At 33.4% G+C, this 26937-nt stretch overlaps 3 protein-coding genes across 3 annotated transcripts in view; 2 read left to right on the forward strand and 1 right to left on the reverse strand.

Annotated features, from left to right (window-relative positions):
• Nucleotides 1–4859: 4859 nt before the first annotated feature.
• LOC107027439 lies at nt 4860–7053 on the forward strand. Its single transcript, XM_015228608.1, has 3 exons — nt 4860–4967; nt 5057–6362; nt 6491–7053. Exons 1-3 carry the CDS (start codon nt 4860–4862, stop codon nt 7051–7053), a joined length of 1977 nt encoding a protein of 658 aa, XP_015084094.1.
• Nucleotides 7054–9609: 2556 nt separating this feature from the next.
• On the forward strand, nt 9610–10872 carry LOC114073933. The gene has a single exon (XM_027919056.1). The coding sequence runs from the start codon at nt 9610–9612 to the stop codon at nt 10870–10872; it is 1263 nt and encodes a 420-aa protein (XP_027774857.1).
• A 9318-nt stretch (nt 10873–20190) lies between these two features.
• LOC107027278 (gamma aminobutyrate transaminase 2-like) overlaps nt 20191–26937 on the reverse strand; it is a 10158-nt gene continuing 3411 nt past the window's right edge. Inside the window, exons 4-17 of the mRNA XM_015228457.2 lie at nt 26307–26404; nt 25930–26022; nt 25178–25251; nt 25039–25077; nt 24321–24409; nt 24151–24227; nt 23461–23535; nt 22703–22834; nt 22054–22141; nt 21856–21934; nt 21412–21502; nt 20966–21044; nt 20743–20858; nt 20191–20427 (exon numbers count right to left, since the gene is read on the reverse strand). Of these exons, the coding sequence (XP_015083943.1) occupies nt 20353–20427; nt 20743–20858; nt 20966–21044; nt 21412–21502; nt 21856–21934; nt 22054–22141; nt 22703–22834; nt 23461–23535; nt 24151–24227; nt 24321–24409; nt 25039–25077; nt 25178–25251; nt 25930–26022; nt 26307–26404 (1205 nt within the window). The 3' untranslated portion in view covers nt 20191–20352. The remainder of the gene's footprint in view (nt 20428–20742; nt 20859–20965; nt 21045–21411; nt 21503–21855; nt 21935–22053; nt 22142–22702; nt 22835–23460; nt 23536–24150; nt 24228–24320; nt 24410–25038; nt 25078–25177; nt 25252–25929; nt 26023–26306; nt 26405–26937) is intronic.

The raw sequence follows: 26937 nt of genomic DNA on the forward strand, positions 1-26937 counted from the left end.
CACAACCCCCCCCCCTATTATAAAAAAGATTACATAACAAAACAAAAAAAAAGAGGAGAGGGACGAAAGAATCAGAAACGAGAAAGGGAGAAAAGGAAAAAAAAGAGAAAAGAAAAGGAAGAAAAGAGAATCAGCAACAGAAAAAAAAAGAGAAAAAGAGGAACGAGAAGAGCAAAAAGAAAACAAAAAGGGAAAGAAAAAAAAAAGAGAAGAAACAACAAAGAAAACTTTTCATTTTTTTTTCTGAAGAACACACGCACAAAGAAAAACACAACTAAAAATAGTGGAGTTCGAGGTTTCAAGTTCGTGGTTCCTAAATTCTTTTTCTTTTCGTGAAATAATTTACACAAGAGGTAATACTTAATTTTATTTTGTATTGATTTTATGTCATGATAATGCGAGAATGGATTGCAATATATTGAAGTTGTTAAATTTCGCATGTGTTTAAACCATTAATATTTATTGATGTTATTATATGAAGTATGTTCAAATGTTCATATCAACTTTATGTTTAGATCCTTTGTATAGTTATATTTAGTGTGAAATTATTATAACAAACCATGATTTATTTTATATTTAAATAACCCATACTTTATTTTATATTTAAGTAAAATTATTGTCCAAGTCATTTTAATTTTTAATATTTAGTTTATAATGATAACATGTGTAGCTACTATGTAAATATATTAATTTTAGTTAGTAGAATTTTCGTTTAATGTTAGTGATGTAAAAAAAAATCGAATAAAAATGGAAGAAAAAAAAATATAATAATAATAATAATAACAAAAGAAAAAGTAAAATAAAGAATATCTTATTTTATTCTGCTTTGTTTGATTTAATTTATATGCGTATATATATTTTTAATTAAAGGACATAGATTAATAAAATAAGGTAGTTTTAATATATTTAAATAAATTAAAGAATGAGGGTAAATACATTTGTTTTAACAATAGAATATCCAAAAAAATTAGTTTAAGTCATAAAAGTCCATAAAGGGACAGTGCTAGAACCACGGGACTCGAGGGATGCCTAATACCTTCCCCTCGGTCAATAGAATTTCTTACCCGAACTGGTTTGCAGACCAAACAAAGAGTCATTTCCTTTTGTTTAGGGATTAAACAAAAAAGGTGACTTGGAACACCGTAACTCAACTCCAAGTGGTGACTCTGAAAAAATTAAAATGATCCTCTGATTAATAACATCACTTAAATTGGAAAAACCCTTACGCCGCTGCGCAAAAAAGGGGTGTGACATCTCTAGCGACTCTGCTGGGGACTAGAATTCGAGCTTGTAAACATGGACTTCTACATGACTTTATTATTTATTTACGTACTTATCGATTTGTGGATATTGTGTTTAATGGCATAATATGTTATTTGCTTGCTTATTTACCCTTTTGATAATATGTGAATTATCATATAACTATCTTTTCTCGCGCATCTATCTGAGTCTTCTGAGATACTTTATTCGGAGATGCGATTACGCTCCCGAGCCATGAGATACCAAAGATGCGGCAACACTCCTGGGAAAGATTCTATAGTAACATATGTCTTAGGATGGGAAGGACTAACACTGAGGCCAGAAAGCCCTGCTACTGGTAAGTTGTCCCTTCTCGACTCGAGTAGTCCGCTCGTTTTACGGCCAGTCTAGACACCTTCCCTATTAGGTTGTTTACCTAGTAAAATAAGCCTCAACTATGACTATCCCTAATAGGATTCGATTTATCTGCATCATGCATAATGTTGAATTAATGGGCAGCTCGACACAAGGGTCGAGCCTGTCTAGGAGAAGTATCCCTACTTAAGACTATCATGTACATTATTTGTGTTACTTGTTGCATTATTGGGAAGACTATACAAATGTTGATCGGCTTTAGATGAATGAATTATAACGAAAAATTAATTATGACGAAAAATATAAAATTAAAGTTTTGACGTATTCCTTTTATTAAACACAATTTTCTCTATCAAAATTTATATTTCTTTTACAAATAGAAAAATCTATCATTACCATAGAGTTTTTCTATATAAAACAAAAAAAAAGGTTGGAAATTTAATTAACAAAAAATAAAATACAATCGAATATACTAATTATTTTTTTTTTTAGAAAAGTTTTGAGGGCTACTTATATATATTATTTTTTTCTCATTCTTCCTTTAATAACCATATTTTTTAAAAAATAAATAAATAAATAAAAATAAAATAAACATACAAAAATTAAAAAATTACTTTTTTTTTGTGTATGATTTTCACGTTATTCTTATTAAAAAAAATATATTTTATCAAGCCTAATTTGTCACTATCATAATATAGGAAAATATGAATCCATATGGAAAGGGAGAGAAAAGACAAAGAGAGGATCAATCACCTCGATTCATGATATTGGATAAGGCCCCGACACTCTTGATGACATGGTATGAAAATATGACAAACCATGGACGAGCAATGGTGTTCAAACGCTTGGGATTTCTACGAAGCCTTTGGTATGTTGAGCAACGACGGGATTTGATAGAAGCACTAGTGCATCTGGTTGTGAACTCACCCCCACCCTTGAGGAGATAGGGGCATTCATTGGAAAGGGTAAACATCTTCACAAAGGAGAGCCTATGATACCAAACATATTAATGGGAGGAGGTTTCTAGAATTACTGCATATAAATGAGAATGATATAGGTGGTTGTCTCGATAATGGATGAGTTCCATTAGAATTTTTGTACAAAAGGTATGGCAAAAGTGATGGATTCGAAGTGTATGAAAAGAAACTCCGTAATAATGGGTGTCGTTTGACCTGGGAAGCACACAGTTATGATGCCTTCGTGGTGGCTTTTTTTGGGGATCATGGTATTTCCAAAAAAGGGAGGAAAGATTAGCATGAACTTGGCTGCAGTCATTATAGCTTTTGAGAAAAAGCCTAATATCACCCTCGTACCAATGATTCTGGCAGACATCTACCGTGCTTTAACTATTTGTAAGGATGGAAAAGACTACTTTGAGGGATGCAATATGTTATTACAAGTAGGATGATTGAACACATACGTCATCACCCTTATGCGGTGGACTTTAAAGTAGAATGGAATGATTATATTGGAGGCCACAAAGAAAGAATCAAAGATCATAGTTTTTCGAAGGGTATTGAAGCTTGGAAGCAACACCTCAATGATCTGACTGCTGACAAGATTGTGTGGAATTATCATTGATTTCCATCGGCCGAGGTGATATACATGTCTACTTTTCGATCATACATTGTCCTAATGGGTCTTCGAGGTGTCCAACCTTACATGCCACTTAGAGTTATGCGACAACTTGGGCGACGCCAATTTCTACCACCTAATGAAGATATGCGGGAATTCATGTATGAGTTTCATCACGAGATACCTTTAAGGCAATCAGACATATTTAAGATTTGGGGGGGATGCATACGCTCTAGTCCCCACGATATGGTGAAGGATCGCACAAGAGGCGAGGTGGACCAAGCATACTTAGACTGGGTTCATGATAAGCCCCTTCCTAAGGTTATGCCAGAAGGGTCAATAAAAGGACCTATAGATCGAGAAGCAGAAATTGAGGTTAAGATTAAGCAAGCTCGCCTCAAAGTCAAAAGAAGCTATAAATCTACTCTGGATATCCTAAGTAATGACTTGAAAAACGCTAAAGAGGAGTTGGCCCAACGTGATGCGATATTTGAAGTTAGAGTTAGAAAACACCGCTCTACCATTCTAACCTTGCAAGAAGACTTGGGCATTGCCACAGGCGCTATGGAGCAACAGGAAGAGGAGTATAAGAAAGAAAAGGCCCACCTTATCTACGCACAGTCTAGACTCCAAACTCAAGTTAAAGCCTCTATGGAACGGGAAAGAGAAATAGCAAGGCGTTTCAGTGCTTATCAGGCAGACTGTGAGATTGAGAGAGGTCAAAGGATAGCCGAGCGAGATGCACTCCACCTTCAAATTGAAGAGCTCCAAGAACAAAGGGAAAATTTGACGCATGAAGTCAATACTGCTCACCACTGGTTACAGAATTGTTATGACAATATGGATGAAGCCAGAGACCGAATACTAAAACTCAAGGGTGAACTCAACAATGTTTATGCTAGATATTTACAATAGAACGATTAGAGGTTGGGCCCGACAGGCCCGTGCTTTGGCTCCATATCTACTGAAAGCGTTGCCGAAGATTTATAAGGGTCTTGGAGATGATTGAGATTCGAGGATTCAGTTTCTTTTTGAGTCTATTTTCTTAGTAGTGATTATTTCATTTTATTTTATTATTATTTTTAGTTTTTTCTCTTTCTTTTCGTTTTTGTTATTTTATTTCATTTAGAATCTATCTAAGTCCTAGGTACTTCTGTTTTTTTTGTTTTATTCAAATCATTGTTTTAAAAATATTTGAAAATGAATGAAAAAGATTTGCTTTCGGTCACCTTATGTGCATATGTCATGCAAAAAAATAACAATAATATCTTTCTCGAACTACGCAAGATCTGATTCATGGGCCGAACATGATACGTAGGCAACCCAGGGGGTTCGATCCAAATTATTTTTTTTCTTTTTTTTTCTTCTCTCTCTAAAAAATGATAATCATAATGATAATAAATAAGTAAATAAATAAATAATAATAATAAAAAACTAAGGAAGAGAAGAATGCCTAGGTAAGCCGAGATAAAACATAAGGTCCTCCATATTAGAAGTATGTATGTGGATGCAATGTGCATAATTTCTTCACAGTAATCGGTTTGTTACTCCATTCAGAGAGAGAGAGAGAGAGAGAGAGATAAAGAGAGACATACTAGTTTAAAGGTAGTTGGTTTGTGGTTAAATTGGCATCACATCCTTACAACACAAGATCGAAAGGGAAACAGAAAATGGCCCCCAAAGACGGAAATGAATCGGACAATGGTGAGATCCAAAATAAGATGACTTCACAAGAAACAGGGACAACAGAAGAGATAAAGGCGTTAAAACAACAAATGGCAGAGATGTACGAGGCTTGGATGAGTGAAAACCTCCACCGTCTTCAATCCGAGACTATTTTAATACAAATATGTCTCCCCCTATCCAGGTGTCGACAAGCGATCCGATATATCCCCCTGGATTTGGCCCCTATGCTAACACATCCAATGTCGTTGGAACTTCTATGGTGCGCCCTTCGAATACGCCTGTGATAAGTAATCCACTCTTTGTGTCAACTGCCCCGACTAACAGCGTCCCGCAACCAATGATGGTGCCCAAATCCAACAGCGATCCTCTGCCCAAAGTTCGGCGTGATCACAGTTACACTCTTGAAGAGACCATTAAAATTCGAAGCTCTCATTCCCACATTCATCAATATAGTTCCCCTGTCGAAATTGAGAAGATGGTCAAGAATGAGGAACATAAAGAAATGACTAAGAAAATGAAGAGTTTGGAACAGAGTATAAGAGATATGCAAGGACTAGGAGGCCACATAGGCATCTCGTTCAGTGACTTATGTATGTTTCCTCACGTCCATTTGCCTGCTAGTTTTAAAACTCCAAAGTTTGAGAAATATGATGGTCACGGAGACCCCATAGCTCATCTAAAGAGATATTGCAACCAATTGAGGGGTGCAGAGGGCAAAGAAGAGTTACTCATGGCCTATTTTGGGGAAAGCTTCGTAGGGATTGCATCTGAATGGTTCATAGATCAGGATATCACCAACTGGCACACATGGGATGATTTGGCTCGATGTTTTGTACAGCAATTCCAATATAATATTGTCATTGTGCCAGATCGCTCCTTGTTAGCCAACACGAGGAAAAAGACCACGGAAAATTTTCGTGAATATGCTATCAGGTGGAGGGAACAAGCTGCTAGGGTTAAACCACCAATGAAGGAGTCAGAGATGATTGACATTTTTCTCCTGGCGCAAGAACCTGATTACTTTCACTATCTGCTTTCTGCCGTCGGGAAGACATTCGCTGAAGTTATTAAGGTAGGGGAAATGGTGAAAAATGGCATCAAGTCTGGAAAGATTGTAAATCAAGCTGTCTTAAAAGCCACAACACAAGTGCTTCAAAATGGTTGTGGAAATATTGGAGGGAAGAAGAGAAGGGAGGATGTGGCCACTATTGTATCAGCGCCTAGGACTCATGTTCAAGATAATTCCCCACAACATTATTGTCCTTCCCAAGCTCCACAATATTCTGTCCCATACACTCCATATCATGTTTTTAATGCACAACCAATTGAACCCCCTTCTTATCCACAATGGCGTGCACCAACTCCACAAAATCATCCACCACCCCCCCACAAGTTCATCAAAATAGTGCTAGAATTCCTTTCCGTCCTAGACCACAATACAAGAAGGGAAATGGCGTTAAAGATGAGTTCACTCCTATTGGGGAGTCGTATGCTAGCTTGTTCCAAAAATTAAGGACGTTGAATGTTTTGAGTCCTATTGAGAGAAAGATGTCGAATCCTCCCCCAAGAAATTTGGATTATTCTCAACATTGCGCATATTGTTCTAATGCCCCAGGGCACAACATAGAGAGATGTTGGTATTTGAAAAGGGCCATTCAGGATTTGACCGAATCTAATCGAATTATAGTTGAAAGTCCGAGTGGACCCAACATCAATCAAAATCCATTGCCGAGGCATACTAAAACAAACATGCTAGAAATGATGAAGGGTCATGAAGAGTTTGCATCTCCGTATAAGCCAATCCTTAAGGTTGGAACTGGCATTGAGAAGTCGGCAAATGTTGTTGATTTAACAAAAATGATGCCTTTCGGGGAGGAAAGTAGGTTAGAAAAGTTGAGTCCATCAAACAGGCCCATCTTAACTGTGAAAGGAGCCCTTGAAGATGTTTGGGGAAGTCCGAGTAAGGCAAAATTGTTTGTCCCAAAAAGGCCAAACAAGCCTATCTTGATCGTGCAAGGGGCCCATATTCCTCCTGTGATTATCAGGCCAGTATCCCAGCTCCCAATGACTAACCCCAAAGTTGTTCCTTGGAATTATGATCCTACTGTCGTGACATACAAGGGAAAAGAAATTGATGAAGAAATAGATGAAGTAGGAGGAATAACCCTTTCAGGATGATGTTATGTCTCGATGGAATTAAGAAAACAAAAAATGACCAAATACAAATAAAGAGTCCGGTCACTGAAGGAGAGGCAGAGGAATTCCTAAGGAAGATGAAACTATCAGACTACTCCGTGGTGGAACAATTAAGAAAAACTCCAGCCCAAATCTCTTTGTTGTCTTTGCTAATACATTTTGATGAACATCGTATGGCTGTAATGAAAATTTTGAATGAAGCACATGTTCCTAGTAAAGTTACAGTGAGTCAATTAGAGAAGATTGCTGGGAGAATATTTGAGGTAAACCGCATCACCTTTTCAGATGATGAACTACCCTAAGAAGGTACAGGACATAACCAAGGCCTACATATCACTGTAAAGTGTGAGCTTTCATATGTCACTCGAGTTCTAATTGATGGAGGATCTGGAGCAAATATTTGTCCTTTATCAACTCTACAGAAATTGAATGTTAGTACTGAAAGGGTCCGACCCAACAATGTATGTGTTAAAGCTTTTGATGGGTCAAAAACAGATGTCATTGGTGAGATAGAGCTCGTACTAACCATAGAGCCTGTGGATTTCGTTGTGAATTTTCAAGTGTTGGATATCAACGCGTCCTACAATCTATTGTTGGGGAGGCCATGGGTGCATAGGGCTAGAGCAGTCCCCTCAACGTTGCATCAAATGATTAAGTTTGAATACGACCGACAAGAAGTGATTGTTCATAGTGAGGGGGATTTGTCAATCTACAAAGACTCTTCCTCCCCTTTTATCAAGGCGAATAATGAGAATGAGGCACTGGTTTATCAAGCTTTTGAGGTAGTGGTTATTGAGCATGTCCCCGAGAGGAGTGTCATTTCAAAACCAAAGATGCCCATCGCATTTGTAATGGTGGTGAATGAATTGCTGAAACATGGGTTTGAGCCGGGTAAAGGCTTAGGAATCTGCTTGCAAGGGAGAGCTTATCCAGTGAGTCTACGAAAGAGCATCGATACTTTTGGCTTAGGCTACCAACCTAGAGTCGAGGACAAAATGAAGGCAAAGAAGCAGAAGAGAGATGTATGGTCACTTACCAAGCCTATACAACCAATCTACAAATCTTTCATCAAATCCCGCGCAACAGAATCTTATCAATCATCTTTTCCAAAGCCAGTGATGAAAGTAAGCGAAGAAATGATCAACTATTTTCAAGATTTATTTGTCGAGGTTGATATGGTGGAACTCGGAGAAGGCACTAGCGACAGAGATGTGAAATTCATTGGTCCTGATGTCAAGCTAAACAATTGGGAGGCCACCCCTCTCCCTGTTAAAGACGAGTCTTGGTAGTCTGTCTTGTTTTTTCTTTTGTCGTCCGATTCATTCAAGGATTGTAATTCGGATTTTATCTTGTCGTTTTATTTTGAACTCTCTATTTCCCTTTTCAATAGGAGGTAATTGCATCTTTATTTAAGTCTAATATATTTGTTCGTTTTCTTTTATAGAGTTCTTTCTATGCCGATTCTAGTGATATGACATGCATGCAGAATTTTTTGCCAGATCTTAATATCCAATCTAATCTTCGACCTAATATTGAAATAATAAGTCAAGAAATCGAATATGATGAAGACAGAGTATTTGAAGAAGTAAGGAGGGATTTCAATCATTTTGAAAATAAGTCAAATCCAAACATGAGTGAAACTGAGACGATAAATTTAGGGGATCAGGAAATTATTAAGGAGACTAAGATAAGTGTACATGTTCGACATTAAAAGGACGATATAATCCAGGCCCTACTTGATTACAAAGACGTTTTTGTGTTATCTTATGATGACATGCCTGGATTAAGCACTGACATGGTTGTTCACAAGTTGCCAATTGATCCTAATTTTCCTCCGATAAAGCAGAAGTTGAGAAAACTCAAAACCGACATGAGTGTAATAATTAAAGAGGAGATTACAAAACAACTTGAGGCCAAAGTCATTCAAGTCGCTCAATATCCTTCTTGGTTATATCGTACCCGTCCCTAAGAAAGATGGCAAAGTTCGAATGTGTGTTGATTATCGTGATTTGAATAAGGCAAGTCCAAAAGATGATTTTCCTTTGCCTAACATCCATATTTTATTGGATAATTGTTCTAAACATGAGGTTGCATCTTTTATGGATTGTTATGCGGGTTACCATCAGATTACTATGGATGATGAAGATGCAGAAAAAACATATTTTATCACTACNTTTTATCACTCCATGGGGTACATATTGTTATCGTGTTATGCCTTTTGGATTAAAAAATGCAGGGGCAACTTATATGAGAGCAATGACAACCATGTTTCACGATATGATGCATAGAGAAATCGAAGTTTATGTGGATGATGTTATCATTAAATCTAAAAAACAGTCAAATCATGTGAAAGACTTAAGGAGATTCTTCGAAAGGCTCCGCAGGTATAATCTCAAGCTTAATCCTGCAAAATGTGTATTTGGAGTACCATCGGGGAAGCTTTTGGGGTTTATAGTCAGTCGAAGAGGTATCGAGTTGGATCCTTAAAAAATAAAAGCAATTCAAGAATTGCCACCTCCAAAGAACAAAACTGAGGTTATGAGCCTTCTAGGAAGGTTAAACTACATCAGCAGATTCATTGCTCAACTCACAACAACTTGTGAGCCTATCTTTAAGTTGTTGAAAAAGAATGCCACAGTCGAGTGGACCGAAGAATGTCGAGAAGCTTTTGAAAGAATTAAGAATTACCTATCGAATCCCCCTGTGTTGGTTCCTCCCGAGCCGGGAAGACCTTTGATATTGTATATGTCAGTACTGGATAATTCTTTTGGTTGTGTACTGGGTCAGCATGATGACACTGGGAAGAAAGAGCGGGCCATTTATTACCTCAGCAAGAAGTTTACCGTTTACGAAGCGAAGTACACCCTTCTTGAAAGAACGTGTTGTGCCCTAACTTGGGTAGCACAGAAGTTGAAACATTATCTTTCATCTTACACTACTTATCTCATCTCTCGTATGGATCCGTTGAAATATATTTTTCAAAAGCCCATGCCCACAGGCAGGCTTGCGAAATGGCAAATATTGCTCACAGAGTTTGACATTATCTATATAACGCGGACCGCAATGAAAGCTCAAGCATTGGCAGATCATTTGGCAGAGAACCCTATTGATGAAGAATATGAACCACTTAAAACCTATTTTCCAGATGAAGAGATATCTTGTATCGATGAATTTATTCACGATAACAATCAAGGTTGGAAGTTATTATTTCATGGTGCCTCAAACAGGAAAGGAGTTGGAATAGGAGTTGTTCTTATGTCTGAATCAGGGGAATATTACCCTATATCAGCCCAACTTAGATTCTATTGTACTAATAATATGTCTGAGTATGAAGCGTGCATTTTTGGTATGAGGTTAGCTGTTGACATGGGCATCCAAGAATTGTTAGTGTTAGGAGACTCAGACTTACTAGTTCATCAAATTCAAGGAGAATGGGAAACTCAAGACCCAAAGCTCATACCATATCAACATTGTTTACAAGGTCTTTGTCAACAATTCGTGTTGATAAAGTTTAGACACATTCCCAGAGTGCACAATGAGATTGCAGATGCATTGGCCACTTTATCTTCGATGCTCCAACACCCTGATGACGCTCATATCGACCCTTTATACATACAAATTCGTGATCAACATGCTTATTGCAACATGATTGAGGAGGAATTTGACGGTAAGCCTTGGTTTCATGATATCAAAACATATCTTCAGTCTGGAGAATGTCCGTCGGATGTAACCAGTAATCAAAAAAGGACTATTCGACGACTAGCAAGGGGTTTTTTCTTAAGCGGAGGCATACTATACTAGAAGACACCCGATTTAGGTCTTCTAAGGTGTGTAAATGCTCAAGAGGCTTCCACAATCATGATTGAAGTACACTCAGGAGTTTGTGGACCTCATATGAATGGATATGTTCTAGCAAAGAAGATACTTCGAGCAGGATATTATTGGCTCACCATGGAGCGGGATTCCATACGATTTGTTCGTAAATGTCATGAATGTCAAATACATGGTGATTTGATACATTCTCCCCCTTCTGAGTTGCATGCAATGTCTGCTCCATGGCCTTTCGTGGCATGGGGAATGGATGTGATTGGACCGATAGAACCAAAAGCATTGAATGGTCACAGGTTCATCCTGGTAGCCATTGATTATTTTACAAAAAGGGTGGAAGCAGTAACTTTCAAGTCAGTGACCAAGAAGGTCATGGTGGATTTCATCCATTTCAATATTATCTGCCGGTTTGGTATTCCAAAGGTGATTATAACTGACAACGCCGCAAATCTCAACAGCCACTTAATGCAAGAGGTATGCTACCGATTTAAGATTGAGCATCGAAATTCGACTCCGTATCGCCCAAAGGCAAACGGGGTTGTAGAAGCTGCTAACAAAAATATAAAAAAGATACTTCGTAAGATGGTGCAAAGTTCTCGACAATGGCATGAAAAGTTGCCTTTTGCTTTGTTGGATTATCGCAGTACAATTGTACGTCAGTGGGCGCTACCCCATATTCACTGGTATACGGGACTGAGGCAGTTATACCTGCAGAGATTGAGATCCCATCTTTACGAATTGTTGTGGAGGCTGAAATTGATGATGATGAATGGATCAAAACTCGGTTAGAGCAATTAAGTTTGATTGATGAGAAGCGTCTGACATCAGTATGTCATGGACAATTATATCAGAAAAGAATGGCACGGGCACACAACAAAAAGGTGCATCCCAGACATTTTGAAGAGGGTCAATTAGTGTTGAGACGCATTTTGCCACATCATGCCAAAACCAAAGGCAAATTTTCTCCAAATTGGAGAGGACCATTCGTTGTTAAAAGGGTATTACCCAATGGTGCTCTTTACTTAGCAGATATAGAAGGCAAAGTGACAGAAACGGTCGTCAATGCTGATGCTGTGAAAAGATATTACATATGATTTGAGTTTCGACATTAGAAACCCTTATGTTTGGGCTCGAAATTTCAAGGGTTGATTCAATGGAATCTCTTGGTTATGTTGTTTCCTTGACTTTAAAAAAAACACAAATTGTTTGAACTACGCTCGACCTGATTCTTGTTTCGCCAAGATACGTAGGCAGCCCTAATGTTGGGTTCGGTTCAACCAAATACAAATCCAAAAATTCATATTGTAGTATACTGGGGCAAAAGTCGTTTGTTTATTCATTTGGTCTCTCATCTCAAAGCTCAAAATCAACCCCATCATCTAAAGTCAATCAAAAGAAAAATAAGTCTTTGCATCAACCCTTGATATGTCGAGAGTAAGTTGGTTAAGGGTAGGTAAAAATCCTGAATGGGCACTATAAGACAAATGTGAGTAGAGAGAAATAAAAATGAGAGAGTCTTACTGGTGAAAACCCTAAGTGGGCACCGTAAGGCGAAAAGGAGTTGAATATAAGAAAGTCTTATTGGTGAAAATTCTGACATGCACCATAAGGTGGACGTGAGCTGGAGCAATTAACATGATAGAGTTTTAGCGGCAAAGACCTTCGTGAATATCACAAAGTGTATAAGGGTTCAAAATTATTTATGGCTTCATTAAGTGTCGGGATTCCACATCAAGATTGAGTGATCAATAATGGTTGATGAATAGATTGGATAGCCAAGTCTGGAAATAAATTCAAATTGCATGGCATGATCAGTAGACTCGGATCCCACACTCAGATAAGTTTTTCTTTCTTCTTCTTACTAAAAAATCTTCATCGAATCTTTTCTTTTATTCTCGTATAGTTCGTACTTTTCTTATACTTTTCTTCACTTTTTTTGGTATGTATTTGAGTCGAGTCTTTGTCAAAAAACTAAGGAATTTCAAGACTCGCTACCAAGTCTCTAAATGGTACTAGGCGAAGCATCAGGCTACTGAGTTATAATCTGTTTTCAAGTGTTGAATTCGAAAATTCTCTGATTCTATGAAGGCTAAACAATGAGTGTTTTGAGATAAAGACATTGGATTTAGCTCCCAAAATAAGCAAATTTGGATGAAAGTACAATCAATCAATAAGAAGTATTGACCGTTGGAAACAACCAAAGCGTCACAAGTGTTTGAGCCACCCTTATCGAAAGATGGAACCACAAACCAACCACCACCTTTTCAAACTCACGAATTTTCTGTGTTGAAGCAGGGACACAAGTCGTTTCAAGATTGAAGATTCGAGGAACTTAGATGTTCAACCTATTCTACAGCGAGCAAAATGGAAACTCTAAAATGAAGACTTGTGGAATATTATATGAAAATTGGCCAATATATATCAAAATAGCAATTACCTGAATGTTGGAATATTTATTTTATTTATTATTATTATTATTATTCTCCTTTAAGGAACTGCCAAATAATGAAGATAGCATTCACAATGTTTCGTTGGTATTATTAGTTTGTTGAAAATTTTATTAACAGGACTCTCCTGGATAATGGGACTAGCAGGACCCTCCTGAATAATGGGATTATATTACTTTCTCATAGGATAAACACTTCCTAGTCTAGATTTTTAGTTTTATTTTCTCCTAAAATAAACACTTCCTAGTCGGAGTTTATGTTTTATATTTATATTTGCTAATAACTCACAAAATTTTCCCAGTGAAAATTGGGGCAAAATTTTTGTTTATTTTTTGTTTGTGGTGGTTTTCAGGTTTCCTCAAGCGAGACATGGATTTGAAATTCAAGAACAAAGTTTCAATTTTTTTTCAGAATAATCAATTCCATGATGGTTAGAATTAGCTTCTTCAATGCATGTAGCAGCCTGACTTCCTCACATCTTTTACTAGTCAACTTTTGATCAAGAAAACACGCAGCTATTCAAGAGCACTTTTCAAATTGTCATTTTGAAGAATGTCAAAAGTTCCGCCTAAGTGGCAAGTTCAGCCTCCATTCCAATTCTAGGTTAAGATATTCACCCAAAAATCAAGGTGATATCTTAAAGTCAAAATTCAAGTGAAGATTCAAGAAAAGCTGCATGGATAGAAGTTTGTACATTTGTTTTTCTTTTCACTATTAGCTTTCAATTTTATATTTTTTTTAAGAGTCGCGATCTAGAGCCTCGATGGAACCTCACTTAACTCCAACTCATCACCTCATCTCCTTAAACTACACGTGACCTGATTCCCTTATAACCTGGGATATGTAGGCTGTCCAAAACAAGGACTCGGTCGCATAAATTTTGGTCTTTCAATTAAGAGTTCGGTCAAAACTTGTCACTTTGTCTACTTCTTTGTCTGAAAACTCTTCGTATTTCCAGTCAAAGAGGGGCAAACTGTAGACACGTAATTTTGATCGAATTTAAGTTTTATATCCTTTTTAGAGCTTAAATATTTTTTTAAATATAAAGTAGATATTTTATTTAGTAAGTTTATTTTAAAGGATTTGAAAAGAACAAAAATAGAGTTACCCTTTAAGTTACATTTTTATTTTTTTATTTTTTTAATTTATTCAAAATTTAGCAAATAAATTATTGATTTTTAATATTTTCTTAGTTATATTTTTGATTTAGCTATTTCATTTTTTTTATTAATGCCAAAATAACTAGTTATTATTATTATTATTTATTAACAATAAAAATTAATAATAATAACCTACCCATTACCCCACTTAACCACTATCCACTACCACATTCCCACATACCATTTTACTACCCCCACCTCCCATGAAAAACCATCAAAAACTAACCCACAACCCCCCCCCCCTATTATAAAAAAGATTACATAAAAAAAAAGGAGAGGAACGAAAGAATCAGAAAGGAGAAAGGGAGAAAGGGAAAAAAAAAAAGAAAAAAAAACGAGAAAAGAAAAGGAAGAAAAGAGAATCAGCAACAGAAAAAAAAAGAAAACAAGAGGAATGAGAAGAGCAAAAAGAAAACAAAAAGGGAAAGAAAAAAAAAAGAGAAGAAACAACAAAGAAAACTTTTCATTTTTTTTTCTGAAGGACACACGCACAAAGAAAAACACAACTAAAAATAGTGGATTTCGATGTTTCAAGTTCGTGGTTCCTAAATTCTTTCTTTTCGTGAAATAATTTACACAAGAGGTAATACTTAATTTTATTTTGTATTGATTTTATGTCATGATAATGCGAGAATGGATTGCAATATATTGAAGTTGTTAAATTTCGCATGTGTTTAAACCATTAATATTTATTGATGTTATTATATGAAGTATGTTCAAATGTTCATATCAACTTTATGTTTGGATCCTTTGTATAGTTATATTTAGTGTGAAATTATTATAACAAACCATGATTTATTTTATATTTAAATAACCCATACTTTATTTTATATTTAAGTAAAATTATTGTCCAAGTCATTTTAATTTTTAATATTTAGTTTATAATGATAACATGTGTAGCTATTATGTAAATATATTAATTTTAGTTAGTAGAATTTTCGTTTAATGTTAGTGACGTAAAAAAAATCGAATAAAAATGGAAGAAAAAAAAATATAATAATAATAATAATAACAAAAGAAAAAGTAAAATAAAGAATATCTTATTTTATTCTGCTATGTTTAATTTAATTTATATGCGTATATATAGTTTTAATTAAAGGGCATAGATTAATAAAATAAGGTAGTTTTAATATATTTAAATAAATTAAAGAATGGGGGTAAATACGTTTGTTTTAACAATAGAATATCCAAAAAATTAGTTTAAGTCATAAAAGTCCATAAAGTGACCGTGCTAGAACCACGGGACTCGAGGGATGCCTAATACCTTCCCCTCGGTCAATAGAATTTCTTACCCGAACTGGTTCGCACACCAAACAAAGAGTCATTTCCTTCTGATTAGGGATTAAACAAAAAAGGTGACTTGGAACAACGTAACTCAACTCCAAGTGGCGACTCTGAAAAAATTAAAATGATCCCCTAATTAATAACGTCACTTAAATTGCAAAAACCCTTACGCCGCTGCGCGAAAAAGGGGTGTGACACATGGCCGGTGGATCCATAATCTATCCACCATTCTCTTGAATTGCTAACAAGATTGCATTCAAAAAGCATAGCACATAGGTCATCATTTTCAAACTCAGCAACATTTGGTTGATTTTTCTATTTTTCTTCATTGGGAGCCTTACAATCTGCAACCATATGAACATTTTCGCTTACCTTTGAATTTATTTTTAGGTTGACTACTTTGTCGTAAAAAGTTTGCCTTTCTTTTCTTAGACCTTTCATCTTCAACTATATTGGCTCCTAATATTGTTGAATTTTCACGAGATCTCTTCTCCGCAGCCTTATTGTCCTTTTCAATTCTCCATCTTTTAAGGATATCTTCAAGAGACATCTCATTTCTCTTATGCTTTAAGTAATTTTTGAAGTCCTTCCACAAATGAGGTAACTTCTTAATCATAGCAACTACTTGAAAGGCTTCATTAATCACTAGATCTTTCAAAAGGAAATCATTGATAATCACTTGCAATTTCTGAACTTGTGTAACAACAAATTTGGTGTCTACCATTTTAAAGTCCAGAAACTTTGCCACGATGAATTTCTTCAATCCGACATACTCCGCCTTATACTTCTTTTTTAAAGCATTCTAGAGATCTTTGAAGTTTTCATATTAATGTACATATTGTACAAGTCATCATGAAGCTCATTCAAAATATAGTTCTTGCATAAGAAATTAGAATGCTTCCAAGCTTCAATAATGAAAGAGGGTCAATTTATTTTTACCGAACACCACCCTAGGCAGTCTTGCAAACGCCTGCAACACTCAGCCTATCTTACTCCCACAGATTTGACTAAGTATAGAAATACTTAAGCAGCAAAGTTAAACAACAAACAGAATGTACAGGAATTCGTCCCAACCTTTATTAATCTTATAATTAATACAAAGGGAAGGCTTCACGAATTTTTCTAAGGCCAAGAACACACTCCATAGCCTTAAACGAAATTTCCACCCTTATAAAATTTCTGTACATGGCAGTTACATGCGGCAGTTACAAATGACACCTGTCCGACACTTGTCATCACAAGATTCAAACTGAGTTTCCAACAGCTATATTTCTAACAGATAGAATCTAATTCAAATTACATCCTTATCCACACGAAATATTAATATTCTAACACTTAGAATATTTCAGGCTATATTCCAACACTTAGAATATTTCAGCCAGCTTCCAATACTTAGAATATTTTAGCTGCCCTCCAACACTTAGTTTTTTTCAGCAATTCACGTGAAATGCCTTCGTTCTTGCCATCGTCAAGTCTTCACAGCTTTGCCTTGTCAAGCCAACACGCTGCCTTGCCGATTCCTCTAGCCCGCACGTAAGCCTTGCATGTTCAAGTTGCCTTACCAACACCCAAGCACCTTGAACCTGTGTTGCACTGTTTTGCCCCCATTCATGTCAAGACCAATGCCCAAGTCCTTGACATGTCTGCACGTAGTTAGATCAAGTAGTTTACGGGTCTAACAGACCATACGCACCACTTGAACTCGATGTCCTCATCGAGACTATTTTAAGATAGTCCTCGATTTGAGCATCAAACTGCCATAAGTCTTTCGCATTCTCCCAAACTGCATCAGCTGCACTCTTGCCTTTCCAGTGAACCAAGAATTCTGTCTTAGTATTCTTCTTACTTGTGCCCAAAACCCGGTGATCAAGGATCTTCTCAATTTCAGCATCATACTGTGTAGGTACTGATGGAGGAGCCCTCTTTGACCTGTTTCTGTCCGGATCATCTGCATCTGCAAAGTAAGGTTTCAAGAAACTCACATGGAAAGTGGTATGAATTTTCAACCTTTCTGGCAGCTTTAATCTATAAGCAACTTCGCCCACTCGTTTCACCACTTCGAATGGACCATCATATTTAGGAATCAAACCCCGATGTCTATTCTTGCTTACAATCTGTTTCCAGATTTGTGGAGTAAGTTTCAGTAACACTTTGTCACCCACATTGAACTCAACTGAGCGACGATGTTGATCAGCATACTTCTTCATGCGCCGCTGAGCCTTGCGCAAGCTATCCTGTGCTTCAGATAACATTTCAAGTCTGTCCCTTGCAACCCTGTATGCTGCTGGACATTTTTCCTGATTTTTAGATTTGGCAACATCTAGTGGCGTCATAGGTTGTTTGCCTAAAACAATTTCAAAAGCTCTCATTTCTGTTGCAGACGACTTGTGCAGATTATAGCAGAACTGCGCAGTGTCTAACAATGTTACCCAATTCCGTTGACTTGCTGTCACATAGTGCCTCAAGTATTCTTCCAACAAGTGATTAATTCTTTCCGTCTGCCCATCTGTCTGTGGATGATTCGCAGTAGAAAATTTTAACTCAGTCCCCATCATATTGAACAAAGCTGTCCAACCAGTGAACCTTGTATCTCTATCACTCATGATGTCAGTCGGAACACCAAAATACTTAACCACATATTTGTAGAACAAATCAGCGGCAACTTCAGATGAACATAGTTCAGGTGCAGCAACAAAAACAGAATATTTCGTAAACCTGTCAACTACCACCATGATAGATGCTTTGCCATCTACCTTAGGGAATCTAGAAATGAAATCCATGCTTACTGATAGCCACGGCCTTTCAGGAACAGGCAAAGGTTGTAACAAACCTGCTTCCTTCTTACGTTCAGTCTTGTCAACTTGACAAACATGACAAGTCCTGACGTATGCCTCTATATCGTCTTCCATTTTTGGCCAAAAATAAACACGAGACAGTAAGGCTAACATCCTTTCAACACCTGGATGTCCAGCCCAAGTAGAATCATGCGCCTCTTTCATTAAGTCTTTGCGCAATCCACCCTGATTTGGTACAACGATCCTCCCCCCTTTAAAATAGAGCAGATCATCCTCGAACCAATACCATCTCATTGTGCCATCTTGCACTTTATAGATCTTTCTATTCTCTCAGAAAAATCCTCTCACTGTTTTCTTCAAAATCAGTACTAGTTATTCAAGCTCTAGTTTTTCAATTGTCTGACTAAAATCATTGCAAGTTTTCACAATTCTCCTCTTTGAGCTTGAATTAAATTTTATATTGTAATATTTTTTGTGGTAGGCTTGGTGATAGGTGAAAATTAGTGGTGGTATGACTTTTAACTTCGATAATGACAATGAAACCCGTGATTTAATGTGGATGGTGAACTATGGTTATGATTGTGATGAATTTCAATGAGAGTGATATGGTTCCGATAGTGAATTTAGTTAAATTTATGATATTTGTTACTGATTTTTTATGCTGGAAATGGTTGTGGGAAGATTCTGGTGGTGATTTGATTAGGGTGGTAAAACCTATGGTGATGGAGAAGTGAATTTGATGATAATAGCAACAATGGTAATGATTTAGTGGTGGGTTTGATGGTGTATATATAGGGAAGAAGAAGAAATTGCGTGACAATGATTTTTATTGAAAAAAATATGAGTAATTATTGATGTGGCAGTGACATGGTGATAACGTGGTGCGAGTGTGAAACACTTTCTCATCATGTGACTGATCGTACGTGTGTCAAAGTTGAAATAGATTCACTTTTAATTTAATTCAATTGTGTAATAGATCGTCACAATAGTATAAGCATGTAACTAACTTTTCGTGACAAGTTTAAGGGGATATTTATGTCTTTTCCCCATCTTTATTCTATGTACCATATCTATTCACACATTATACAATGAACCCAAGAGGTACACCACAATAATGACCACATTCTTGTCAACTTATACCACTAGCATATGCATTTAATATTTTAAATATTAAAATGCATAAACACAATCACATATATTTTATTAGGCTTGTTGATTTAGACCTTGAATTCCTTTACGTGAGGGACTAAATTTGAATCTCATTTGCTATTTTTCTTGTTTGTTTTTTCCTATGACTAGTTTCGCACTTGCGACCTCATGGTGCAAAGTGAAATTTAAAAACGTCACTCCACAAAACAAATTTTATTCAAAAATTCATTTAATTTATATTTATACGTTAATACAATAATTTTATCTATTATGTTTTAGTAAAATTATCAAACAAATCAATATTAAATATATACTTTAACTAACATGCATTAACCATTGATGCGCCAATCTTCTTCAAATTAGGTTTGTGGACGCAATTGTGGAACTCATATGTTCATTATTTATCAGTGCGCATTCATTTCAATGTGACATAATAGAAAAATAAGTATTTTAAGATTTTAATTTTATGAAAAACGATATAATATTTATTCGATTTATTACTAGTGACAACCATCCAAACAAACTACAAAAAGACAAGAGTTTTATTGAAACTAAAAATGATCTTTTTTTTCTCTCTTTTCTTTCTTAGGATCATCAAGCTTTTGCCATCATGACTTTTTACTTCTTCATAGCCTTAAGTTCTTCTACTCTCTTCTCAGTGTCCTCCAATGCTTTCTTATATATGCTTATCATCTGCAAAAAAAAAAAAATAATTAAAAAATGATAATGAGTTTAATTGCATATCAATTTATATAAAATGAATGTCTATTCACTAATCAAGAAAATCTAGTGTAATTTTTAATTGCATTTCAATTTATATGAAAATGAATGTCTATTCACTAATCAAGCATATCTAGTGTAATTTTCATAATGTGTGCAAATCATATCACTATACGTTATACAAATAAAGAAGTTATTTTCAACCCTCGACTCATTAAGGCATATTACATACTCAAAAAATATCTAAAAATATTTTTAACAAATAAAAAGTGATGCTTTATTAATTACCTCATCAAGTTCTTCAAGAGTCAAGCTGAATGGAGGAGCCATATTTACGTGATCACCAGAAAAACTTACCAACATTCCATACTTTTGACATTGTGCTCCAAAATATGTACCAACAGCTTAATTAACCAAACAATGAATAATTAAATAATTTATAAAACATAATGAACTTCGAATTTAACTTAATTCGAAAAGAGCAACAAGCAAAAAAAAAAAAAAAACTTACCCCAATCATATGGAAATGGATCATTAGGAGATTTGTTATTTACAAAGTCCGTAGAAAGTACCAAACCAGTTCCCCTTATCTGTAAAAAAATAAAAAGTAAATAAAAAAAAGTGAATAACAATATGAATTTAAATTTTATGCATTAATTGATAGTACAAAAAATATTTATATTTATATGAGGGTAGTCAACTCGTGACACTCTTTTTTTGGTAAATATATTTTTATGTATACAAACATTGAATATTTGCTTTTTTATAGTTAAATTTTTCTAATAAAAATTTTGAATCCAACATAACATAATACTATTTGATAGCGTTGATGATAAGGACAAACACAAATAAATAGTAAATAATATGTTATAGAAAATTAAAATATCAATAATAATAAGCAAAACTTATAATAACATCGATCAATATATATAACTTAAATACGGAAGTGTATTTTACCTCCCCAATAATGGGACTATCGGCAAATGCTTTCAAGCCTTCTTGGAACTTTGTTGATAGTTTGTTCACTACCTCTAGAATATTTCTTTCTCTGAAAAATAATTTAAATATTTTGATCATATAAAAAAATTCAAAACAATCAAATTGTAAGTTAAATAAAACATTGATAATGTATATGGTGGGTAGTATCCTTATTATATGCACTACGAAAAAAATTGTGAATTGCATGCGGATATTCCTAAAGATTAGTATCAAAATTCGTACAAAACTTATTTCCTGCAAATTTCCATATTAATTCTTAGGAAAATTCTCATATAATTCAAAATTTTTTTCTAGTGAAGAATAGTAGAAAGGTTTACTATAATTCAATGGAAATTTGTTTTCGAAAAATAGTTTAAATATAACATATATCTTATACAAAGAAATCGAAAAAAAGTTATATACTTATAGATTTTTAGGGCTTCCAACGCAACCGCACACGCAACAGGATGTCCAGAATAAGTAAATCCATGGCAAAAAGCACCTAGTTGCAAAAAAAAATTATTATATTAATAGATGAACACAACTAAATATAATAAAACTAAAGAACTTTGAAAAAAATTAGGTTAACAAATTATCCAATCACACTAATAATATACTCACCAACTTTATTGCTTTCAGAATGTATCACATTGGAAATTTCAGGGCTTACAAGCACAGCACCAATTGGCATATATCCACCAGAAAGAGCCTAAAAACATTGTTTAGACAGACAAATGAAAAAATATTCAAAATTTCAAGTGATCTGGTTATATAAATATTATCGATGTCATTGGTGCACGTTTTAAACTCGAGTTTAAGTTTATGCACTAACAATATAAACAAATGTTATATAATCATACTTAAGTCGCTTAGTAAACAAGTACATACACATCTCTACATTATAAGTGATTATTAGCGGCAATGAATTCTTAAATGTCGTTAAATATGTATTTTTAGCGGCAATTAGTACTCTTTGTATATGTCGCTAAAGCGTTTAGCGACATTGGTTACTAATGTCTGTAAAGACTTAAGAATTTTTTATTAATGTCAATATTTATTGTTGCTAAAAATTATTTTTGTTATAGTAAATCCGTTATTACAAAAGTATTTTCACTATTAGGATATTCAATTATATCCTTATTTAATATGATAACTTAAAAATTATGTATTTCATTATAACATGTTCAAAATATATAATGATAATGCTAAAAAATAATTACTATAATTAGTGTGTATAAATTAAATTCAAAGTTATAATTGTTTGACGTACCTTTGCCACAGAGACAAGATCAGGTTTAATGTTGTACTTATCACAACCAAACATTGTCCCAAGTCTTCCAAATCCACATATCACCTCATCCGCGATAAGGAGAATGTCATATTTCTTTAGAACAATTTGAATCTAAAAATAAGTAGAAATGAATTATTATTTCATTTCTAATCAATATTTTTAAGCTAAAGTTAATATTAAATAATTAAAATTCTCGTGTAATTATTACGAAGATATAAGGTAAGAAGTATTTAAAAAATATATATATTAGCTAGACGAAGAGAGAGTTAGACTTTAATTTAGGCATGGAAATAGAAAGAAGTACCATTTCCCAAAAAATAATATTTTATATATTTAATATTTCATTCGTTTCAAAAAGAATATTTTTATTTTTTTTAGTTTATTTCAAAAAGAATGATCTTTTTTCTTTTTTGGCAACACTTTAACTTTAACTTTCCACATGACATGTTTAAGACCACAAGATTAAAGGACATTTTGGTACATTTAATATAACTTTAATTTAGAACCAAAAGATTAAAAAAATTTCTTTGTTTTCTTAAACTCCGTTCCAAATCAAACTAGGTCATCCTTTTTTAAACAGAGAAAATAATACTTTAACTTCAAAATATCTATTTTATCTTTAATAAGATAAATAATAGTACCACAAATATATTTTTGAAAAAATGTTTCTAACTTAAACTTCATAATCGATTAAATATTATTACATAAATTGAGATAGAGACAGTAACAACTCAGACCTTATCAAAATAGGTAGCCGGAGGAACTATGACACCTGCTCCTCCCATGACTGGTTCCGCAATGAAAGCAGCTACCTGATCAATAAGTAAATAAAGTAATAAATTAAAATATTTACGAGCGAATTTAAAGATTTGGGTATGAATTCACGTAAATTCAATAAATATTTACCTACATTTTATATATATATATACTAAAGAAATTACTAATTTTACATGCTTAGTTGGATACAAGGATATATTAAAAGAGATAGAAATCAGAAACAAAAATATGTAAGGTAAAGTGTAGGTGTTACAGACAAATATAAAATACGGGAAGTAAAATTAAGATAATTTGAAAATAAGAAACAATATTATTACTATTACGTTAGCATTTTCATATTTTTCGATTTTATTGCTATAGTATTTCTCCTACTTTAATTATCTTTAATATTTAAACTGTCGACATTCTTCTTCTTCAATATTTTTATTCTTCCGTTTCCTTTTCAAACTATTTTCTAAAAAAATAATTTTGTTTAATCGAGGATTTATAATTTCTTGACCTCACAAAATAAAGATCGATAAAGTTTGTATATGTTTCACCTTTCATTATTCTCATTTATGAGACTATAAATTGAATATGTTAATATTGTTACTAAATTTGCTATGAAAAAAAAAATTTATAATAAGTTAATAAAAGTTGATGGAAATTACTGTTTCAGGCCCTTCTTTGAGTATAAGATTTTCCAAATTATTTGCCAACCTAGTTGAGAACTCCTCTTCTGTCTCACCTGACATACATATTTTTATTTTAGACCATATAATATAATATATTATATTTATATTTTATACAATATAAGAAGAGAAAATAAATAAAAATATACCAGGCAAGTGATTACTCCAATAATGAGGACACTGAGTGTGCAAAATACGTGGAGGTGGCAAATCAAATTTTTGATGTAGAATAGGAAGCCTATAAAAAAATTAATAAGATTGGGTTAATTATGAAAAATATTTGAATTGAGATTAATTGTGAAAAATTTTCAATCAACAAATTCGAAATATTACTATGGTTGAAAATTAAATATTGAATGTTGGGGTGCATTTCAATGTCCTAGACTAGTGAGTTAACTTTTTACATATTATTTAAGATATTTGAAATTTATATGAAAACATAAACATAAAAAAAAGTACATTTTATATGTAACATTTATTTTATATCGAAAAGATTCAGATAAACATTTTTTGAACTTTCTAAACACTCTGGTGGTTAAAATAGATTGGATTAAAATCTACTAAATAATCTATCTAGATTTAAATGAGTAAAATGAATTATATTTTCATATAATAATATCATCACTCCTATTAAAAACAAATATCACCTATATTTTAACGATGTTTTCTTTTTCAATCTACTTTAAAAAATTGATAAAGAACTTTTTAATTTTTAATATATTTATAAAAAGTATTTAAATGATCACGACTTGTTAAAAACTATTATTTTAACATAATTAAATACACAAAAAAATATTATTTTTTTAATTTATATTTTATATTTAATCAAATATCGCTATAGAAAATAAAAATCGAACGGTATATTACCCAGATAGACCAGCAGTCAAGTAAGTGGAACCATGGTATCTGTTTGAAGAATATTGTCAGCAAAATTAAATTAAAAAATTAAAAAAAAAACATGTTATAAAAAAATAATTTAGAAAAAAAAAAGAAGAAAAAAGATTACGAGTTTCCTTGAGCAATAATTTTCTTTTTGTTTGGCCTTCCAAGGGCATTGTTGTAATACCACACCAACTTCACCTACAGATATATAATTAACATGTTAAGTCAAAAGTTAATTATTTAAATAAATATCATGTTATAACAAATCGAATACATAATATTCCACTTGGGAAAATTATCCAAAATGACAAAAATCTGAAGTATATTATGCAACATAATTATAGTGTCGTTATTTTTAATCCGTAGCTATAGTTTCATGAAATTTTTCTATTTGATTTTCTAATAATATAAATCAGAATTTATATAATTTAATTCACGGTTGGATTAATTCATAATTTGTATAATTTGATTTTTGATTGTAAAAAAATTAGAATTTGTATATGTTTGCCTTATTTATTTGTATACGATTTATGAAGTATCTTGTTTATATATTGGCAAGCGAAATATATAAACGGAGTTCTTAAAAATTCCTAAGTATATATATAAATGCAGATTTGTATATACTTATCCAACGGACATGCAAAATATACAAACCACAACTTTCATTTGTATATACTAACCCTATTTATATATATTCGCAAGTGAAATATACAAATAGACAAGTAAAATATACAAACGAATAAACGAAATATATAACCAGAAACCTCCATAGCAACAGAAATATAACTATAGGGCACAATTATCGAGACATTACTCTAAAGCCTTATTATATATATTATCTTTGTGATTTCTAAAAATTTTCAATGATCAACAAACCTGAGTGTCATTAGCTTCTGATCCACTATTTGTGAAAAAAACTTTTGCCATTTTTCTTGCAGTAAACATATCTAGGAGCTCCTTTGCAAGATCCTGTATATATTTCAGAAAATAAAATTAATTAATCAATCAGTAAGCTTTTCCTTCTATCCCAAAATAATTATCACATTGCTTCTCAAAAATCCAATCGATTAAATTTTTATAATTTAATTAAATCAAATTTATTCAATATTTTAAACGTAAAATGTTCGTAGAAATTGATATAATTTTATTCTCGAGAAGCAAAATAAATATTCTTGCGATGGAAGGAGTAATAATAATAATAATAATAAATTAATAACCAAATTATTGAATTAAGAATTTGCTCATATATATACCAAAGAAGGTTTTGTGGTACGATTCCAAAATGAATGGTAAAATGGCAATGTGTTGAGTTGTTTATTCGCAGCTTCAATGAGACGAGCCTCACTCCCTCCTGCAATAATTTAGATTCATATCGCATAAGATTTATTAAAATATATAATGCATTTTTTATAAAAGAAATTGCTATATTTTTAAAATTTAAACTTGAAATATCTAAATAAAATAAAGGATGTTTATCTATAGTAAAAGTCATCTTCTAAGTGTAATGTATAAATAGTATTTACATTATTAATTAATTTATAACTTAATTTAGTCAAGAATTTCACAAGCTTTATGGATCATCAAAAGATAGCTTTCAACATGTGGGAATATTCAAAGTGAGCATGAAAGAGAAGTTATTTGAAAAAAAAAAGTCATTTTCTAGCAATTGAATTAAAGATTAATTAAAGAGAAAAATGTTTTATTTGTTCATATTTTTCTCTTACTCTAATTTAAATAATTTTTTAAATTTTATAAAATGTTGGATATTGAGGTAAAGTTTTTTTCAGTCAAACACACCATAAATGTAATTGTTGAAAAATGAAAAGATTTATTAGGTTGATCCACCCATCGAGAATGAGGTGCTAATTAACTCGGGCCAAATAT

Source organism: Solanum pennellii, chromosome 8 (assembly GCF_001406875.1).
Source record: "Solanum pennellii chromosome 8, SPENNV200".
NCBI classification, from domain to species: Eukaryota; Viridiplantae; Streptophyta; class Magnoliopsida; order Solanales; family Solanaceae; genus Solanum; species Solanum pennellii.